Source organism: Megachile rotundata, chromosome 8 (genome assembly GCF_050947335.1).
Source record: "Megachile rotundata isolate GNS110a chromosome 8, iyMegRotu1, whole genome shotgun sequence".
NCBI lineage: Eukaryota > Metazoa > Arthropoda > Insecta > Hymenoptera > Megachilidae > Megachile > Megachile rotundata.
In genome coordinates this window covers 14,516,711-14,535,299 of record NC_134990.1, presented here as the reverse complement: position 1 = coordinate 14,535,299, position 18,589 = coordinate 14,516,711, and the positions used below count along the sequence as shown (strand labels likewise).

General features: G+C 33.7%; 3 protein-coding genes across 5 annotated transcripts; 2 read left to right on the top strand and 1 right to left on the bottom strand.

Annotated features, from left to right (window-relative positions):
• Positions 1-68: 68 nt before the first annotated feature.
• Positions 69-6,721, top strand: LOC100878631 (folliculin-interacting protein 2). 2 transcript variants are annotated; one of them, XM_003702801.3, is made up of 12 exons: positions 69-544; positions 1,913-2,099; positions 2,181-2,270; positions 2,346-2,425; positions 2,513-2,583; positions 2,866-2,985; positions 3,055-3,286; positions 3,360-3,692; positions 3,760-3,844; positions 3,912-5,212; positions 5,289-5,745; positions 5,836-6,721. In XM_003702801.3, the coding sequence occupies exons 1-12, from the start codon at positions 444-446 to the stop codon at positions 6,046-6,048; spliced, it is 3,270 nt and encodes a 1,089-aa protein (XP_003702849.1). In that variant the 5' UTR covers positions 69-443; the 3' UTR covers positions 6,049-6,721. The 2 variants fall into 2 exon arrangements, with proteins under 2 accessions (XP_003702849.1, XP_076390437.1); XM_076534322.1 differs by lacking the exon at positions 69-544 and adding an exon at positions 1,370-1,551.
• A 128-nt stretch (positions 6,722-6,849) lies between these two features.
• Positions 6,850-9,521, bottom strand: CCT4 (chaperonin containing TCP1 subunit 4). Its single transcript, XM_003702802.3, has 9 exons — positions 9,221-9,521; positions 8,964-9,016; positions 8,805-8,894; positions 8,467-8,718; positions 8,286-8,381; positions 8,053-8,214; positions 7,641-7,985; positions 7,320-7,571; positions 6,850-7,239 (listed from the first exon to the last, which is right to left on the bottom strand). The coding sequence occupies exons 1-9, from the start codon at positions 9,327-9,329 to the stop codon at positions 6,994-6,996; spliced, it is 1,605 nt and encodes a 534-aa protein (XP_003702850.1). The 5' UTR covers positions 9,330-9,521; the 3' UTR covers positions 6,850-6,993.
• A 172-nt stretch (positions 9,522-9,693) lies between these two features.
• Positions 9,694-18,528, top strand: mon2 (Mon2 homolog, regulator of endosome-to-Golgi trafficking). Of its 2 annotated transcripts, none has more exons than XM_012284433.2 (25): positions 9,694-10,347; positions 10,563-10,694; positions 10,778-10,960; positions 11,041-11,277; positions 11,345-11,470; positions 11,541-11,738; positions 11,864-12,116; positions 12,184-12,337; positions 12,409-12,651; positions 12,731-13,017; positions 13,092-13,462; positions 13,532-13,744; positions 13,827-14,002; positions 14,083-14,245; positions 14,701-14,848; positions 14,929-15,182; positions 15,248-15,382; positions 15,454-15,704; positions 15,814-15,976; positions 16,047-16,190; positions 16,266-16,579; positions 16,656-16,840; positions 16,924-17,167; positions 17,300-17,376; positions 17,476-18,528. In XM_012284433.2, exons 1-25 carry the CDS (start codon positions 10,228-10,230, stop codon positions 17,643-17,645), a joined length of 4,941 nt encoding a protein of 1,646 aa, XP_012139823.1. In that variant the 5' UTR covers positions 9,694-10,227; the 3' UTR covers positions 17,646-18,528. The 2 variants fall into 2 exon arrangements, with proteins under 2 accessions (XP_012139823.1, XP_003702851.1); XM_003702803.3 differs by having other exon boundaries at positions 17,294-17,376.
• Positions 18,529-18,589: the final 61 nt, after the last annotated feature.

Below are 18,589 nucleotides of genomic sequence, written 5' to 3'. Positions count from 1 at the left end.
TTTGAAATCGCGTCAAGAACGATTACGCGATAGTTGCAAACTGACCGTAGCGTACTCTCGCGATGCATTTAGTAACTTGGACAGTAGTCACCGTGCACGGTCAATAAACTGTCTCCGTCTAACGAATCTCGTACATATTTCCCTTTATTTCCTGTCATTTTTAAAAAATTCATCGACATTCCATCGAACCGGTTCTCTATTAGTCGAACAGTAAAACAAGGAATCGCGCGGACAAAGGAAAGAAGAAAGAAAATATTCCATTCGATGTTGGCCGAACGAGAGACACGATAATCTCGGGCAATCATATGACTCCTCCACACGTGACTTTATTTACAGTTGACTGATACTCGCGAACATGTATGGTGCAGTTCCTTGTGACATGATAGACCGAAAACGAAACAAAGTTAGCGAGCAATGCGGTAGTTACGAGCTGTCATTAGTTTATGATGCCTTTGCTTGATAAGCTGTTCCCTTCGAGGAAGAGTTTCAAAAATAACGCTCAAACCGTCGTAGCGTCAAATATTGGAACGGAAGAGGATGATAGGTGAGACTACCCTTTTATTTTCAGGCATACCCTCTTATTTATTTCCATTCATCTTGCTCACTCAAGTTTTTTAATAGTATCATCGTTCTATATTTGTTAATCTTATTTATTGCATCGGTATCTATTGCTGATAGGACCTATCGATTATCGATGTTTCGGCGCTCTTCTAACGATTATCTCGCGAGCAGACTTTTTATCGTTAGAAGAAGATAGATTTGTTTTTTAAGAAACATTGCACGAAGAAAATATGTTGTAAATGTTCGATTTTTATGCATTTACCGTATCTTAACCTATTTTACATTATACTCCTTTTACTACTTTATGTCACGGTAGAACGAACCTTTCTCGCGCAGTTTTAAATCGGCTCAAAGATCTCCCACCAGTGTTGCCACGCTATCGCTTTATATACATAGTGGACAATAATATGCGAATAGCGAAAATATAAAAAATATGCAATGACTAGTATCGTAGACTTCTTTACAAAAAATAGAGGTGTAGAAATTAAAAAATTTAGCTATGTAAATCTAAGAATTTCAAGTTTATATATTTAATTCTCTAAAGTTGAAGACAAGTAGTTCACACTGCATCTTAGCGAAAGAAAGAAATAAAAGATCACTAGGTATATGCGTTCGAAATTGCAATCGTCGTAAAGGTGCATGCGCATTACTCTCGGTTACAAATTTTGTACAACCAACCAGAATCGACATGCGCAGATCGAACTAAAACTCGTCACTCGAAAATCTCGATCGTACGTAAAATAGTGTATATATCTCGTTGGCGGGAGTCATAATCTTGGGTCGTTACTAACACACTCGTGACTTGGCTTTATGCATCGAACCGTAAAATTGACCTCTATGTTAAGACTACGGGAACATCTGTTCTAAATCTTTTCAGTTTTCTGGATATTTTTATGCCAATAAACTATTTTACCACATCTTGTATGTTAATTATTTCAAATGCATAAAAATTACTTTCTTATACATAGATATGACGCGGTGATATATCAGGTTCGATATCCAAAAGAAATTTATTAATCAACCTAAAATTTGAAATATAAAATTTATCCGCATTCATGCAATCTCGTACGGGATCTAATCATAGTTTCTAGCAAGTCACAAGATTATTGTGACATTTATAATTAATACCTATAGACTAGAAAGTTATGTAAGATAAGAGAAATATATTATTACAGTGTAATATTAGAAATTTTTTAAATTAAGACATTGCTTAATTAATTGTAAGATGAATAGTACTGCAAAAGTATGATATATTATTAATAATTATTAGTTATAATTAAATATATTTCACGCTAGAAAAATATTTTTATGTTTGTAGTTATTGTGTATTTAAATATATGTTTATTTGCAGAAATTCCGCCTTATGTCTTGGACCGGGTCAAGTTCGGATCCTGTTATTCCGGGAATGCGAGTGGCGTGGAAGGAAGTTATTGTTCGATTCCCTTCCTCTGGAAAAACGATGGTGCAAAAATCAAGCGTCGTTTGATCTCAAAAATAATAACGACTCGGTTAACTATTCAAACGCTCGCAATTTTGAGGTAAATATTCATCACTAAGACAGTAATTTTTTAATCAGTAAAAAATTAAATTATACTAAAAGATGTATAATAAATTTTTAGCGGCAAAAGACGGCCGAGGATGATGTCAGTTTATTAAGCGAAATGGTATTCGGTACCGTGGCGATGACGTACAGAGGGTCTTCGTTTAAGGTGAAATATAATTACACTAAAATTAATCTTTGAACTATTAGAGCTATAAATTAAAATTTTTTTGTTGACTTCAAGATTCACTCGATGAATTCACCGCCGTGTATCATGTGCACAAAAGTTTTCCCCGCCACGGAACACAACACGTGCAAGCAAAGGTAAATTGGCTCGTCCATTATTGATACCCTGTTGCGATTGATTTGTCGTTGCGATATCTGAATTATTGCGTGATTACTGTGTTCCAGTGAGAGAGTATCGGATGAAGGATTAGGTCGTTCCGTGAATTTGGATTCCAATTCCAGTCTGCGAACACTCTGTAAGCAGAAGCGTTGAAACGGCTTAATAACGACAATTTAATAATAAAAGCAAGAAAATACCGTTCAGTATAATGGACTGGTAAAAGATGTATAAACAGGGCCGGCGTGAATATATGCAAACTTAGAATGTTTTAAAAAAGGTGGACTTAGTAACTGCTTCTAGGGTCCAGAAAGTCCACATAGTAAAGTTTATGATAAATTTTTTTGTAGAACATACATCGCGTCAGCCCTGATTGCACGTAACAACTCTCCTCTCTTAATCATTCTTAATATCCTTCTAGTGTCTAGACCAAGTTCCGGCAACTTATCAGGGTCTGAATCAAACGCTGAACCTAGGAAAAATTCTACTTGTTCCAGTACTGGCAGCGGATGGGACATAGACATACCGCCACCGACGGGCAGTAAGTTCATGTCAAATTAGAGTTATTGATGTAACTAATTACCTTGTCACTGAGATGTTGCTAATTCAGGTTCGCAATCACTGGAGAGCAATGGATCTTCCGGAATTGGTAGCCTTTCCAGTTTACGCCGCAGATGGTTGCGAGCAGTCTCCACGTCTTTAGCACGAACGGACTCCGACGATGCTTTTGGAATGCAGTATTGGAATGAAAATGGAAATGAGAATAAAGAAACTCCTGCTAAGCGTCATAAGACCAGACTGGGACTAACGATGTTAGTGCGATTAGTTGAAGGTCATGAAAGGTTTGTTTTTTTTTTCAGATTATCAATAACTCGTTTATATCGACGGTGTCATGTTATTTACTTTATGTTACAGAAAGATAGAAGCTTGTCTTCTAGAGCACATGGCTTTGTTAGAAGGAATGTTAGATCGTTTGCGGTATTTCTGTATCGAGCCGAATAACGTTAGCATTCAGAATAAAGGAATGCAACTTCCCGAACGGCTTTACAGATCTTCTTTTCAATTGATTTTCTCGTTACTGCGTTTACTTACAAATGTTAATACGAACCGGAGCTCGCGCACACCTTTACTGTGGCATGATGTATTACTTAATTCAGTGAGAATAGAGCACAAAATGAGTACATTGCATTATAGTTTACAACAAATGTGTCAGTTGCTCGAAGATATTGACACAAAATCGACTAACTTGTAAGTATATAAATATAATATAAAATTGTAGAAAATTATAATTCAATTCAACATCTGTATGTCTTAGTTTTTTAAGTACAGTTGTGACTGCTGTTTTAACGTACCATCTTGGTTGGATATATACTACACTGCCTGTTCAAGATCGACAATTGGTAATCTTTTCTTGTTCTTACAATTTTTCTAACTTGTTCATGTTTTAAAAACCTGTGTTATTTTTAGATGGAAAAGTTAGGTACTTGGTATCCCTGTAATCCATTGTGGGCTCAATTAGGTGACCTGTACGGGGCGTTAAGTAACCCCATTAGGATAGCGCACACTGTCGTTGCCGGTGATCCACAAAAAACCGATCTGATTAATTCTGTTCTATCTTTTTTATCATATTTCATTCGTAGTGGACTCGTGCAAAAACGAAAAGAATACTGCTGCGTTATTGAAGAAGATATCCAAGAAGCTGCAAACATTTTAGAACAAGCAAGAATAAAACGTCCGCATTTATTTAATTCGAAAGTAACGTGTAATGATCGAGAAACTTCAACGTCTCGACGTATACCGCGTTCATCTACGAGGAAAAAAGTTCCAGTAGATCGTTCGTATGATGTGGAAAATGATAGTGCCACCATGCAGGGCTGTTACTCTCAATACAACGTTGAAAGATTAGGAGCAGAAGGTTCTGTTAGCTCTCTTAAACGCAGCACCACGATGGAAACGAATCTTGATTCGTTTATGCTAAAACCACTAAAATCTGAAAGAGATACGAAGCTCATGACGAAAGAATTTTTTTGGGACGATAATGCAAACGAGAAGGTCCCTATCGACGAGAAAACTTGTACGTCGAGCAAAGTTAAAATAGTTGTGAGTGAGATTGCATCGCAAGATGCTGACGTAACTAAGACTGACACACAATACTGTTTCGATTTTCCGTTGCGGAACTTCGAAAAAAAGGTAGGGGACGATGGTACTGGTGAAGCATTCACGAATTCTAAGATAGATGCTTTGCAAGAATTTGATGACCCGTACGTCAATACGTTAAAATTATATTCTGCTAGGCCAGAGTTTGAAACTGGTCCAGGCACAATGAATGAAATGAAAAATTCGCATGTTCTCTTCATGCTCGGCGATGAGGAGAAGTCGTTGAAAACGTTGTCACGACCACGGCTTGGGTATAATTGTCAATGCTCTTACATGTTTACGAGAGTACCAAGCACGTCTGCACAATTGCCAGAAGGCGTGTTGAGAAAAATCATTCAGAGAAACTTCCCTGAGTCTTCCAAAAGCATTCAGTCACCGCCAGGAGTACCTTCAGGATCTTTTGGATTTTGTCAAAAGTGCAATGGCCAGAGTTTCTTGCCTCCTCAAAATTATGATAGCTATAAGCAAGTTCTGGAAACTCCGACCAATGCAACTGAAGTGTTGCGTACCTGCGGTAACACTGTCGGTGAAGGAAGTGTTGGAATGTCTAGATCAAACAGTTTAGAGGCTTTAATGGAAGCTAGCAGCGTTGTTGAATTACCTATGCCCCGGTTAGTTTCATAAATTTAACATAATATTGATTAAAAACTCGTGAGATTAGTTAATGAAGTACGATTTGTGTTATAGGACGAGAAAGATAAAGAAGACTGATTCGCGTCAAGATACTGGGTTCACGAAGACGCTTTTACAGAATAAAATAAAAAGCGAAAGCACGCAAGGAGGAAATAATATCGAAACTTCTTACACGTGGGGTTTAGTTTTACAAGGTTTACCAAAAAAGAAGAAGAGAAGAAAAAAGAAAGTTGCCAAGCAAGAAAGGAATAAAGAGGAAATTGAAGTAGAAAAAGAATGGTGGTATTGTATACGGGAAGAATGCCTTGCAAGTGCACGTTTTCCGACCATTGATCAACCAGTTGCTGAGTCACTTTGTATCTTAGCGGATTTAGACACTTGGCACGTTGGGATTATATCCAATAATATGCCCTCACACACTGCACCTTTACCAGTTGGTATGTCGAGGCTTGTGTCCAACATGCTGGAAGGCTTCGTCTACTTATGGCGAAAATATCATTCAGCTTCACAAGTAAAAAATTGTTTAACTTTCATTATTTAGTAATACCTGTAACATATGAACAGATTTAAATGCACTGCATTTTTGTTCATTTTACTGTAGTGCATAGGCATACTTGAAGCAAAACTGAGAGAAATGTGGTTAAAAAGTGAAGCATTGGCTGAAGTACTTCTAGCAACAGAAGTATGCGATGCTAGTATTGCGAATTTAACCAATGTTCTCGACCTTGATGCAGCAGATATACCACTTCTACTCGCAGTTGCAACTTCCCATTCACCAGAGATAGCACAAAGGTTTGGCCTCACTCTTACTTAACTGCATCTCATTACTGTTATCACAATTTTTATTTAGTGACCAATAGCTTTCTTTTTTAATTTGAAGCACCAATTGTGAAAACATCTTTTCACTGATTAGTAGGGATATAGATAATTATTGTTTTAAGACTTTGTATATGTTACTAGATCTTTGTCCACCCTTTAAATGAAATAATTTTAGGTAATATACAAAAAATCGGAATTTGCATTTAAATAGTGAAATTAAATAAATATTTTATTCTATTTAATTGTTTTTAATGTATTAGTAAATCTCAAGTGCAAATAATTAAATATTTTAGAGACTTTTAATTCATTTCGAAGGCCGGATGATGATCAAACTTTTTTTAAAACAAGACACAATATTTAATGTACATACACGAAAATAATATAGTCTTTTATATGTAGAATGATTATAAAATTATATTTCAGTTATTAAAAATTATAAACATAATTTAAAAACAAAAATGCGTAACCATTTTTTATAAAACACAAAAATATAGTTTTATGTACTCTGTAAGAGTATAAAACCTAAATTAATTTTTATATTTAAAGTGTTTTAGATTTTCCAGCGTTGTAACTTTTATATTGTTTTTCGTAAATCTGTAACTATAAAACTATTTGAATTTTAACACGAAAAATGGTTTTCAAAAGAAATAAATAATTTTTTATAATCATACCAGCCTTATTTTTTTTTAATAAAATTTATTGGTTTCATATAATATGGAGAGATTATTAAAGGTAATGAAAACAAATTGCCTTTTATAAAAGCAAGTTAATTTTATTAGGAATATAATAAAAAGAATTTTAACCGTTAAATAACTCGATTTTATTAGTTTAGTAAATTGTAAAAATATGGAAAGCTAATTGAACTCAGAACTGTATTTGATATCGCGTGATCAGCAAAAACTTGACAAAGATTTAAGCGCAAAACTTCTATTCATTATAATTACTGGTTGGTATTTATAATATCATCGATCTTTAATATACTGCGAACAGTTTCTGTGGCAAGAGTAATTGCACTCGTAGAAACTAATAATGGTTGAATTACATTTTCCTCCAAAATGTTGGTAATGGTTCCTTTTCGTACATTAATTCCTGCAGTGTGTTCTCCTTTGGCGTGTCGGTTCCGCAGTTCCGTTACAGTGGCAATAGGATTCAATCCTGCATTTTCTGCCAACGTCGATGGAATTATCTAAAACATTTACAAACACAATTTTAGGTACTGCAAATATTGCAAATATAAAAAAATGTTAGTTGAAAAGAATAACAAACCTCAAATGCATTTGCAAATCCTTTAATACAATAAGCATCAATACCACCTAATGTTTGAGCATAAGGTACGAGTTTCAATGCGAGTTCAATCTCAGGCGCTCCTCCTCCAGCAATCAGAGCTTTCTGTTTTACTAAACAACGAACTACACACAATGCATCGTGCAATGATCGTTCTGCTTCTTCCAAAACCAATTTGTTGCTGCCACGCACAAGTATCGTTACTGTCGGTCCAGGATTTTGAATTTTAGTAATCTGGAATACAAGAATGGATTTAACATAAAATGTAAACCAAAATTTGTATATCATAATAAACATACTAACTTTGACAAACTTAGAATTTCCCGTTTGCACCTCCTCACACAGTTCTGCGTTAACGAGATTTTCAGCAACAAAATGATCCAATGATGCAATGGGTCTGCAACCTAATGTTTTACAGACAAATGGAATATCTTCGCGTTCGATGTCTTTGATCACCATAACTTTAATTTTATCCAAAAAGTGTATAGCTAGATCACTGACGGCATCGCGAAGAATAGATTTCTGTACTAGAAGTACATTACAACCAGCCTTTTTAATTTGTTTCACAATGTTTAATATATATGTTCTTTCTTCTTTCAAAATACGATCCATTGCAGCATAATCAGAAACAATTACATTATGATCCATCTGGAATAGTAAACATTTTTAGTTTGTATTAGAAACAAAAACTGGTATGCTGTTTTAAATTACTTACATCCGTTTTAGGTGGAGAAATACAAAACTGAATTAAACCTATCTTTGCTTTTTCAATACGTCTTGGTCCATTAACGTTACAAGATTTCTGTGTAAATATTAATCCTTCTATAAGTTCAGTATCTTCAACAGTGCCACCCAATTTTTTTATTACTTTTATATTCTGTAAATATAATTATACGATTACAATAAAGAACTATAGATTATACAAATTTGTAGTGTATGGTTTCTTACATTCAAATCAACACAGCTCTCCCTTCCTTCTTCAGTGATTTTTAATACTGCATTTACAGCTAATGGTGCCAAAAGACTTGATTGTTGAAAAACAACCTGAAATAAGACAAATTGTATATTTTATATAATTCATCATTTATTTCCTTTCATTATCATGTATATCAAAAAGTCAAGTATATACCTTTGAGTTAAGTGCAGTTGCTGCAGCCCTAATCAACGATTGTTCATCTCTTAAATCAACAGGAATAGACATATTCGTTAATATATGCACAGCTTCAGCTGCAGCCTTCTGAAATGCATCACTAATCAAAGTAGGATGTATTCCCTTTTGTAACAAACGTTCTGCTGCTTCTAAAAGAGAGCCAGCTATTATAACAACGCTGGTGGTACCATCTCCAGCTTCAATATCTTGAGCTTTTGATAATTCAACTAACTGGAAATAACAAAATGTTAATTAATAATATAAAATTTCAAACACATTTTACAAATAAAATTTATTGGAACGTTATAATAGATTACCATTTTTGCTGCAGGATGCACAACACTCATTTCTTTTAATATTGTAGCACCATCATTTGTAATTGTAACTTCACCATTAGCAGCTTGGATCTAAATATATAACAAAAAATGTTATACAGGAGAATCTAATACAAACAGATATAAATAATATAATTTTACCATTTTGTCCATTCCTCTTGGACCCAAACTAGTACGAATTGCATCGCTAACAGCTGAAATATTAATAAATAGTTTTTAGTTGAAAATTTGTACTTATTAGTCTGTATGAGCATTTCAATGTAAATTCGAAATAAGTTAGCATAAAGTTAGTGAGTTATGATGTGCCGGACATGACTATATAAGGTAAGATTTCCGTCATCAATATAAAAAGATAAATCGGTGAAAATGTATCGTTCGAACATTGAGGACTTATTTACCTTTCGCAGCATTAATGTTACTACTTCGAATATCGGTTGGTTTGCTTTTATCTTTATAAGCCTGTGTATGTGCACCTCGTCCATCACCGCTAGCTGTATGAGCCGTCATTCTGGGTAATTTAGTCACGTTTGTCAGATCAGGTTTATTACGTAGTTTGTACGCAAGTTTGTAAGGAACTTCGTTCCTTTGAGATTTTGAAATTGTTTCTCGTGGCACTTTTTCTTACAATTCAATAAATATCTTAGAGTGAATTTTAATTTTTTTTCAGCGTAGTAACATGCGTTCAAGAAACGACTCGAAACTCTAAGGATATAGAAGGCAATGAAAGTAATATCAATAGAAAATAAAGACACCGTAGTTCAACGCCGCGTAGCGACTTCTATTAGAAGCCTTCCCATGCTAAAAATTTATTTGTACATAATTATATAAACGTTAACATTTGTTATATTACAAATATATAGTTCATCGAAAAAATTCTGGCACCTAAAATCTATATCTATTAGTACTATCTCCTGTAGAACAGATTGTATCTACTCGAATGTACAATTGGACTATTGTCTGTAGTTCCACTACATTGTACCACTCTAGTCTAAAAAGTGTTTCAAGTTTGATATTTAACACACGATTTCGATATACAAGGTAGCGCTATTGCATGCCACGGTTTATTATTTACATGAATGTGTTATAATTAAGATGCAAGTAACTGATAATCGTGGAAGAACGCGATTTTTAACCAACTTAAACCAAAGTACCTTTGATACCTACAAATGTTTATTGCAAGAATAATTATAAAAATGACGTAAGTTAAAATGTTTGAGAACAAAACCTGATAGATTGTCACCTGTCCGTTGTCATTTCTGATAATCGGCATGGGATGTGCCAACTCACCTACTATCAGTTAGATACGAACTTTCTTATGGCAGTATGCGTTTTTTAAAAAACAAGTTATAATTGACGATGAGATAAGTTTTTATGGTAATACTGCATAAAAGAAAATTGGGATACGATGGCGAATGTAGCTGTCGGAATCAACTCGGAAAATAGTTCCAAATTTTTGGAATCATTGCAAGCTGACTTGAAAGTTCTTGCTTCCGAAACGAAGAAGAAATACCCGCAAATTAAAGAAGTACGTTCCTATTGTTATTCTTTTTTGTAGATAAATGTTTACTATTATATAATTTTCAAAGAAGTTAGGTTAGTTTAGAAACCTTAAGTGTCCTTTTTTTGAATATTTTTTTCTTTAAAATAATGCTTGGTAATTAAAAACAAACTTCAACAATCAGATGTGAAGTTGTTATGTATGTTAAAATAATAGGTATTCATAAAATCTTATTGTTACAGTCATGTGAAGAAGGAATTGCAAAAATAAGAACAGCTTCGAATACTTCGGGTGCTCCTATTTATTATATCGTTAATCAAATCTTATATCCATTAGTACAAGGCTGTGAGAGTAAAGATATAAAAATTATTAAGGTACATATGAAATAATAATTATTGTTATTTGATAGAATGTGTTGTGCATTATTTATCTTAAAATTTTGTATTGTTTATTTTAGTTTTGTTTAAGTATGATGCAAAGATTAATTACACAACAAGCAGTTGATCAGAAAGGTGCACGTTATATTACGGACACATTATGGATGCTGATGGAGTCAGGAACAGAAGAAGTTAAAGTTTTACAAACTGTAACACTTTTACTTACTAGCAATACAGTTGTCCATGGTGAAACACTTGCAAGGGTACTAATTTTTTTTTTATTTTTTTAAAGACATCTTTAGGTGCATTTTGAAATTAATGAAAAATAATGTTTAAATTTCAGAATTTAGTACTCTGTTTTCGTTTACATTTCACAAAGGATTCCACAACTATTAATACAGCAGGAGCTACAGTAAGACAGTTGGTGTCATTAGTATTTGAACGTGTTGTTGCAGAAGATGAACAAAGTCCTGATAATGAAGATTCTGATGAAATAAATTTAGAGGAATTGAAAATTCCTACTAATCAGGCACCTAAAGGATTAGGACCATGTGCTGCTGATGCATACTTAATGTTTCAAGTAAATTGATTTAAATGAATCATTAAATTGTTAAATAACATTGAATTGTTAAGTGTGAATTTTTTAGGATTTAGTACAATTAGTGAATGCAGATCAACCATATTGGTTAATTGGTATTACTGAGATGACACGTACATTTGGATTAGAATTGTTAGAATCTGTCCTAACAAATTTTTCGTCCGTATTTTTTAAGGTATTTGGTAATAGTTGTATTTGTAAGTTGTAATATAAGTTATGAGTTTTCATTGTTATATTTCTTTCAGCACCCAGAATTTAGTTTTTTGCTAAAAGAACGAGTTTGTGCTCTTGTGATTAAGTTATTTTCACCTAATATCAAATACCGCAATTCTGTCCCAGCATCTCTACAACAAGCTACACCTTTAGATAAACCCTATTTTCCTATTAGTATGAGGCTTCTTCGGGTTGTTTCAGTTTTAATCCAGAAGTATCATTCTCTTTTGGTAAGAATATTTTTTAAAAAGATTTTTATAACCATGTTGGTTTAACACAGATAATATAAATAAATTATAAGTCAGTTTCAATGTATACAACAAAAAACTAAGTCGAAATACTTCTATGTTTTTAGGTAACTGAATGTGAAATATTTTTGTCTTTAATTGTCAAATTTTTGGATCCTGATAAACCAATTTGGCAAAGAGCTTTAGCATTAGAGGTTTTACATAAAATGACAGTGCAAGCAGATCTCCTTACAAACTTTTGTGAATGTTATGATTTAAAACCTCATGCAACTAATATCTTTCAAGATATTGTCAATAGTCTAGGCGCCTATGTACATAGTCTTTTTGTTAATCCTCAGATGATGAATCAAACTAATATGGGTAAGGTTTATTCTACTAACAACCATAAAATATTACTTGTAACAATATTAACGTATTTCTGATATAGCGGCAGGCGCAGCGGTACCACCAAGTACAACCTCTCCATTATTCACTGGAATGCCTATAGGACCTGGCGTTTCACCTCAACCTGGTTTTTATTCGCGTGGTATATGGTTACCGGTAGTTGCAACGTTTACAAGTGGTCAAGCTAAATCTACCTAGTATGTTCATAATTATTTCCCACAGCATAATTTCGCGACGTAAAGTCACAAATATTTTGTTTTATTTCTAGCTTGGACATGCTCGATAAAGTTGAACCACCTCAAATACCTATTGGTTATGGAATAAGTATAGCCTATGCTTGTTTGTTAGATATAATACGTTCTATAGCTCTTGCTATAAATGGATCTAGTGAGACTACAACTGGAAATCAGTCGTATAAACCGAGTGAATCTGAACGAAAGCTTCATACTCAACTTATTAATTCCAGTTGGTGTGGTTTGTTAGCAGCACTGAGTCCCCTCATAGATGCAAGGTAAGAAACATATTGATTATTTTATTATTTTTGTGTTCTAAATTTTTTGTGGAATATAGTAGACATTTTTTTATTGTAGCACTGATGAATCTGCAACAGAAAATGTACTGAAAGCAATTCAAACTTTCGCATCTTTGTGTGGGCAATTGGAGTTGCAAGCCCCAAGGGATGCATTCATTACTGCAATATGTAAAGCATCATTACCTCCTCACTATGCATTGACTGTATTATACAATGCTCCCCAAGGAATACCGACCGCAAGACAACAAGAATCCACTCAATATAATGTAACGATCGGTGAACCAGATTACAGGCAACAGGTAGTAGCAGTTGGAACTCCATTACCGACTGCATCTTTACCAGTTGGTATGTATGTGGAATTTAAAGTGTTTTCACGATAAATTGATTATATTCTGCTTAACTACCTGTTGTGTTATTAGGTGCACATCAAGGTCCAGTCATGTTAACAGCAAAGAATTTGCAATGTATGCGAGCATTGCTATCGCTCGCTCATTGCCATGGAAGCATACTGGGTAGCGCGTGGCATTTGGTACTTACGACGTTACAACATCTTGTCTGGATACTTGGTTTGAAACCTTCAACAGGAGGGTCTCTAAAAGCTGGGAGAACTGCTGCTGATCCAAATGCAGTACTTACAAATGCAGTTATGGCAGATTTACCTGTACTCAGCGCCATGCTTAGTAGACTATTTGAAAGTAGTCAACATTTAGATGATGTAGCATTACATCACCTGATAGATGCACTTTGCAAACTAAGCCATGAAGCTATGGAGTTGGCTTACTCTAATAGAGTAAGTGTACATTTTTATATTTTGCCTTACAGAGTTATTGTATAAAAATTTAATCTATTGTTGTATTAGGAACCATCTTTGTTTGCCGTGGCTAAGCTCTTGGAAACTGGTTTGGTAAATTTACCACGAGTAGAAGTTCTTTGGAGGCCGCTAACAAATCATTTATTAGAAGTTTGTCAGCATCCACACATTCGTATGAGAGAATGGGGGGTCGAAGCTATTACATACCTTGTCAAAATGGCGCTGCAGCATAAATATCCACAGCCTTTGCGTGATAATCAAGTATATTTACTAAATATTTTGTGATTGAAAATGCACTTTAATGAATTAAGTCTTAAAAGTGTAATTTCCTTTATTTTTATAGAAGTTGCAGACTTTACTTTTAGGACCATTGTCAGAATTGTCGTCAGTACGTCACGGAGACGTAAGACAACGACAACTTGAATGTGTTTTACAAGTTTTACACGGGGCGGGAGAGACATTGTATCATGGCTGGCCTTTGGTACTTGGTATCATTGGAGCAGTATCTGATCATCATGGGTATGTATTATTATTAACAATGCAATTTGGATTAAATAATATATCCTTTATTTTGATGTATGTATTTATATATTTTGCAGAGAAGCTTTAGTTAGAATAGCTTTTCAATGTTTGCAATTGGTAGTGACTGATTTTCTGCCAGTGATGCCTTGGCGGTGTCTTCCACTTTGCGTCGACACAGCTGCTAAATTTGGTTCACAAACGCAAGAATTAAATATTTCATTAACAGCAGTAGGATTAATGGTAAGAAAGTACTCGATATGACAAAATTAATTCGGTTTGGAGTTCTTTTCACTCTTATATTCAATATTTTTTCTTTTTAAAACAAAGTTAGAAGAGTTTGGAAAATGTATTGCGCGAATCCGGTGACTTTGGTTAAAACTTTCGATTACAGGCTTCGGAATTACCTTTGGAATATACATAGCAGAGCAGAAAGTCGTGATTAAAAGATGTGAATATGTTATAGAAGAACGTAGAAGCTCCTAAAGTTATTAAAGTTGAAGCCAAAATATCTTGAATGAACAAAATTAAAATCAAGAAAATCAGGCAAATACAGTTTATTACGCGTTAATGAATAATACATTTCTATCGTATATCTTCATTATTTTAGATTCATAATTTTATCATGTATCAGCGAAATCTATTTCCGAGACTAATAGTAAATTTAATATATTTATATCGTCGTATTATTTTTGCAGTGGAACATAAGTGATTATTTTTATCAAAATCAAGAAAAGCTCTGTGTTTCTCTCAAAGGAGATTCATCATCTGTGTTTCCGGATTTCCCTGGAACAACAAATATGCCACCGTTTGATAAACTTTGGATGTGCCTGTATGCAAGATTAGGTAATATATTAAATTACGTGTTTAAAATCACAGGAATGATTTTCAAATTATTGGCAGACTAAGAGTTTTATGTTTTAAAGGTGACTTATGTGTGGATCCCCGACCTGCAGTGCGTAAATCAGCTAGTCAAACATTATTTTCTACAATATCTGCTCATGGTAGTTTATTGCACCAACCAACTTGGCAAGCTGTACTGTGGCAGGTTCTTTTTCCATTATTGGACAAAGTAAGAAGTTTATCTAATTCTGCTAGTAGTGAAAAAGTCGATACTAGTGGAAATATACTTATTCATCATAGCAGAAACACTGCACAAAAACAGTGGGCAGAAACACAGGTAATAGAGCATGCAGTTACATTAAAAAAAAATAGTAGAATAGATGTAAATTGATTAAATTGCAGGTATTGACATTAAGTGGTGTTGGAAGAGTATTTAACACGAAACGGCAACTATTGCAAATGTTAGGCGATTTTCCTAGAGCATGGTCTCTCTTGTTAGAATTCATAGAAAATTCAGCGCTTAGTAAGAACAATGAGGTATATATACAGATAATATTCTTTTTTTTTAAACGCGAAACATGTTGTCACAATATATATAAACTTGATAGGTGTCATTGGCAGCTTTAAAATCATTTCAAGAAATTTTATATCTTCAAAAAGGAAGTGACAATAATGAAGTAGTTCAGTCGAACGATTCTGAAGCATTATGGATTGTCGCATGGCGTGTATGGCTTAATATAGGAATGGAAAGTACAACGCCGCCTCAGGAAGGTGAAACGGAACCTTATGTACCATCGCAAGCATTTTTAACGGCGTTAGTTCATATATTTCCAGCTGTTTTTCAACACATCAGGAACAAGTATGCTTATTATATTTTACAGCTGCTCTAATTCTAATTTTATAAACAGAATTTTGATACCAATATATACCATGTATATTAACAATTAAAATATTCTTTTTTGTTACAGATTCACTGGTCCGGATTTACAGAAACTTTGCATTGTGCTAAAAAATGCAGTTGCAGTTCCGGTACATGGTGAGTCGACACCATACATCTTACCTACAATGCCAGATGTCGTCCTTACTCATTTACAGGATGGTGTACTTCATTCCATGGAGCTTTTGCAAAAAGTATGCTATTTAGTTTATAATCTACATTACCTCTCTTTGTTCAGTATTAAGTTTATTATACTTTTGACAGGAAGCATTAAATGGACCTGATAATCTACGAACTATGATCGTACTAATATTTCTTCAGCTTCTGAGTTTTTCAAAATTGGCTTGCGAAGCACCCACTTATGGTAAAATACCAACGAAACATATTTCCCAAGTTCGGGGTGTATCAGTGCGTATTTATTCACTTTAACTATTTGATGATCAAATTATTTCGCATTTTATTTCCAATTTATTATTTATGTAGACTGACTGGGTAACTATGAATTACGTTCCTTTCGGAGAGAAAGCTTTATCAATGGTCGTAACATTGTACCAAAAAACTGCGCATGAAATGGCAGTCATAGATGGGCAAGTTTTAAAGCATATTATAGAAGCCTTGCACGTACCTTTATCAATGAAATATGCTTGTCCATCACCGACAACTTGGAAATTAGCTGTTACCAGTCTTCTTGCTGTACTACATACTGGTTTGCCTTTAGCAAGGAAATATCCGGAACAGTTTCAAAATATGTGGTCGGAACTAGCTAGTACCTTGGATGACTTCTTATTTCCAAAGAGGTAATTCTTAAAATTGTTTCAGTTTGTAATCATTGATATCGTCAAAAATAATGTATTAATATTTTGTTAATTACAGTGTATTAAACGTTGAACGAGGAGTTGAAGAAATTCAAGCGGATGAAGCTGTAGATTGTCAAGTGATGGAACTTTTACGTGATGAAGTATTACCACATTCTCAACACATACCTCATCAGTTTATTTTACGAGTAGTTATGCTTTTAAATAAAGGCTCTATACATTCAGCAACTACAACAAATATTGGTAAACTACCTTTCTTTACTTCTCGAACTCCACATAAAAATGAATTTACTTGTAATATTATTTTTTTTTGTGTTGTGTTACAGAAAGTAGCGGCGAAACTAAGTTGAGAGAAGAGTTTGCGAAAACATGTTTTGAAACGTTGCTTCAGTTTTCACTCTTAGATGGACTGAATAATGATTCAGAACATGATACATCCAAAAATTCTGAAAACGACGAAGGAGGCGTTGCCGGACGTTTGGCGGTCACCGCTTTACTTCACAGATTTCAAGAAGTTCTTCGTCGATACATTGAAAACGAAAGGAGAAGTGGAAAATGTCCGTTACCTAGGTAATAGTTTTGCTTTTAATTGAACGTTTTTTGATGATATGTAAAATGATTTAATAATGTCGAAATTTACGTAAGATGTAATGAAGGCATTCATTTTTAAGTACTTATTATAGAAACATTTTCTAGGTACAGATTATCTGAAATTTCATTTGTTCTGAAAGCTGTAGCTACACTTGTGGTTTCACTAAAAAAAGCGCCTCCTAATAAAGGTAATTGTTGTGTATATATTTTTGTGTTGAGTGTAATTGATACATGTTATTACTTTTAACTGATATTTTTATAGAAATAAAATGTGAATTTTTTTTTAGTTGAAAGATCGGTATGGGAACAACTGATAGGACTGTATCCCTGTTTAGTAGAATGTACAATTGCTACGGCATCGGGTCAAGTGTCAAGATCTTTACGAGAAGCTTTGCTACAATACCATGATCTATTAAAGCCGCCGCTTCATAGTTCCACAACGTCAAACGGTGTTTGACCATTGCACTCTTTACTTCTAACTCGAAATAATGACGTTTGCTACATTGCCAAGTAGTAGACTTCTTGTAACTACAGCGACGTGTACAATAAATATTGCAAAATTTTTACTTCTCTGTACACGTGTAAGGCGAAAATTCTGAGGTGAAGTACTTTTGAAAATCTTTAACTTACATCAAAGCCAAAAAGTTTATTATTCAGGTATATAACGAAGGTAAACGATCGTCTTTATTTTCGTGACATAAACATCTCGATTCATTTGAATGCAATAGTCTTTAATAGATTGATCATTTAAATTGGTAAACCGATGATCGCGCGAGGAATATGTACATTGATTTAATTATTTATTGGAAATTTCAAGTACTTTCATTTATTCAGATGTTTGTGTTTGTATAAAAATGATAAAAAACTTTTTTAGTTTAGAACAATTTGAAATAATAGAAAACTGTTATATATATAGTATATAATATTTATAAATAATAAAATCTGCATACAATTTTTTTGTTGAGTTAGCATTATTATGTATAACGAGCAAATGCAAAAGTAATGTGGTCTTTCATGTTTAAGTGAAACAGCACATAAAGGATGTAGTTTTAGGAAGTCGAAGCAAGTATACATAAAAATTGTACTAAACATATTTCATAAGCGCAAACTAATTAATAGCTACAAATAATATACACGCCATGCTATTGTACATAGGTCAATGTACAAGTTGGCTTTTCTAATACTGTAAATAATGAAATAACCGTGATTAGAATATACAGTACGATTTTATAAATAACATAAAATTATTATTCGCTATTCTTACAATGATATAATACCGAAAAATTATGATATAATGATGTAAATAGCTAAACGGTAATTCAATAAAAGTCTGAAATATTTATTGCTATTTTTGTATAGAAGTCGTGCCTTTATAGGTCTTCATAGGTTTCTAGATGTTGT

Coding starts and splice junctions, on each gene's coding strand:
- LOC100878631 (XM_003702801.3), top strand. CDS start 444: ATGATGCCTTTGCTTGATAAGCTGTTCCCTTCGAGGAAGAGTTTCAAA. Junction 2,100..2,180: donor CAAACGCTCGCAATTTTGAG/GTAAATATTCAT, acceptor ATAAATTTTTAG/CGGCAAAAGACGGCCGAGGA. Junction 5,746..5,835: donor AATATCATTCAGCTTCACAA/GTAAAAAATTGT, acceptor ATTTTACTGTAG/TGCATAGGCATACTTGAAGC.
- CCT4 (XM_003702802.3), bottom strand. CDS start 9,329: ATGACGGCTCATACAGCTAGCGGTGATGGACGAGGTGCACATACACAG. Junction 8,382..8,466: donor CAACTGCACTTAACTCAAAG/GTATATACTTGA, acceptor GTCTTATTTCAG/GTTGTTTTTCAACAATCAAG. Junction 8,215..8,285: donor AGAGCTGTGTTGATTTGAAT/GTAAGAAACCAT, acceptor TTATATTTACAG/AATATAAAAGTAATAAAAAA.
- mon2 (XM_003702803.3), top strand. CDS start 10,228: ATGGCGAATGTAGCTGTCGGAATCAACTCGGAAAATAGTTCCAAATTT. Junction 11,471..11,540: donor TTTCGTCCGTATTTTTTAAG/GTATTTGGTAAT, acceptor TATTTCTTTCAG/CACCCAGAATTTAGTTTTTT. Junction 15,705..15,813: donor TTTCAACACATCAGGAACAA/GTATGCTTATTA, acceptor TTTTTGTTACAG/ATTCACTGGTCCGGATTTAC.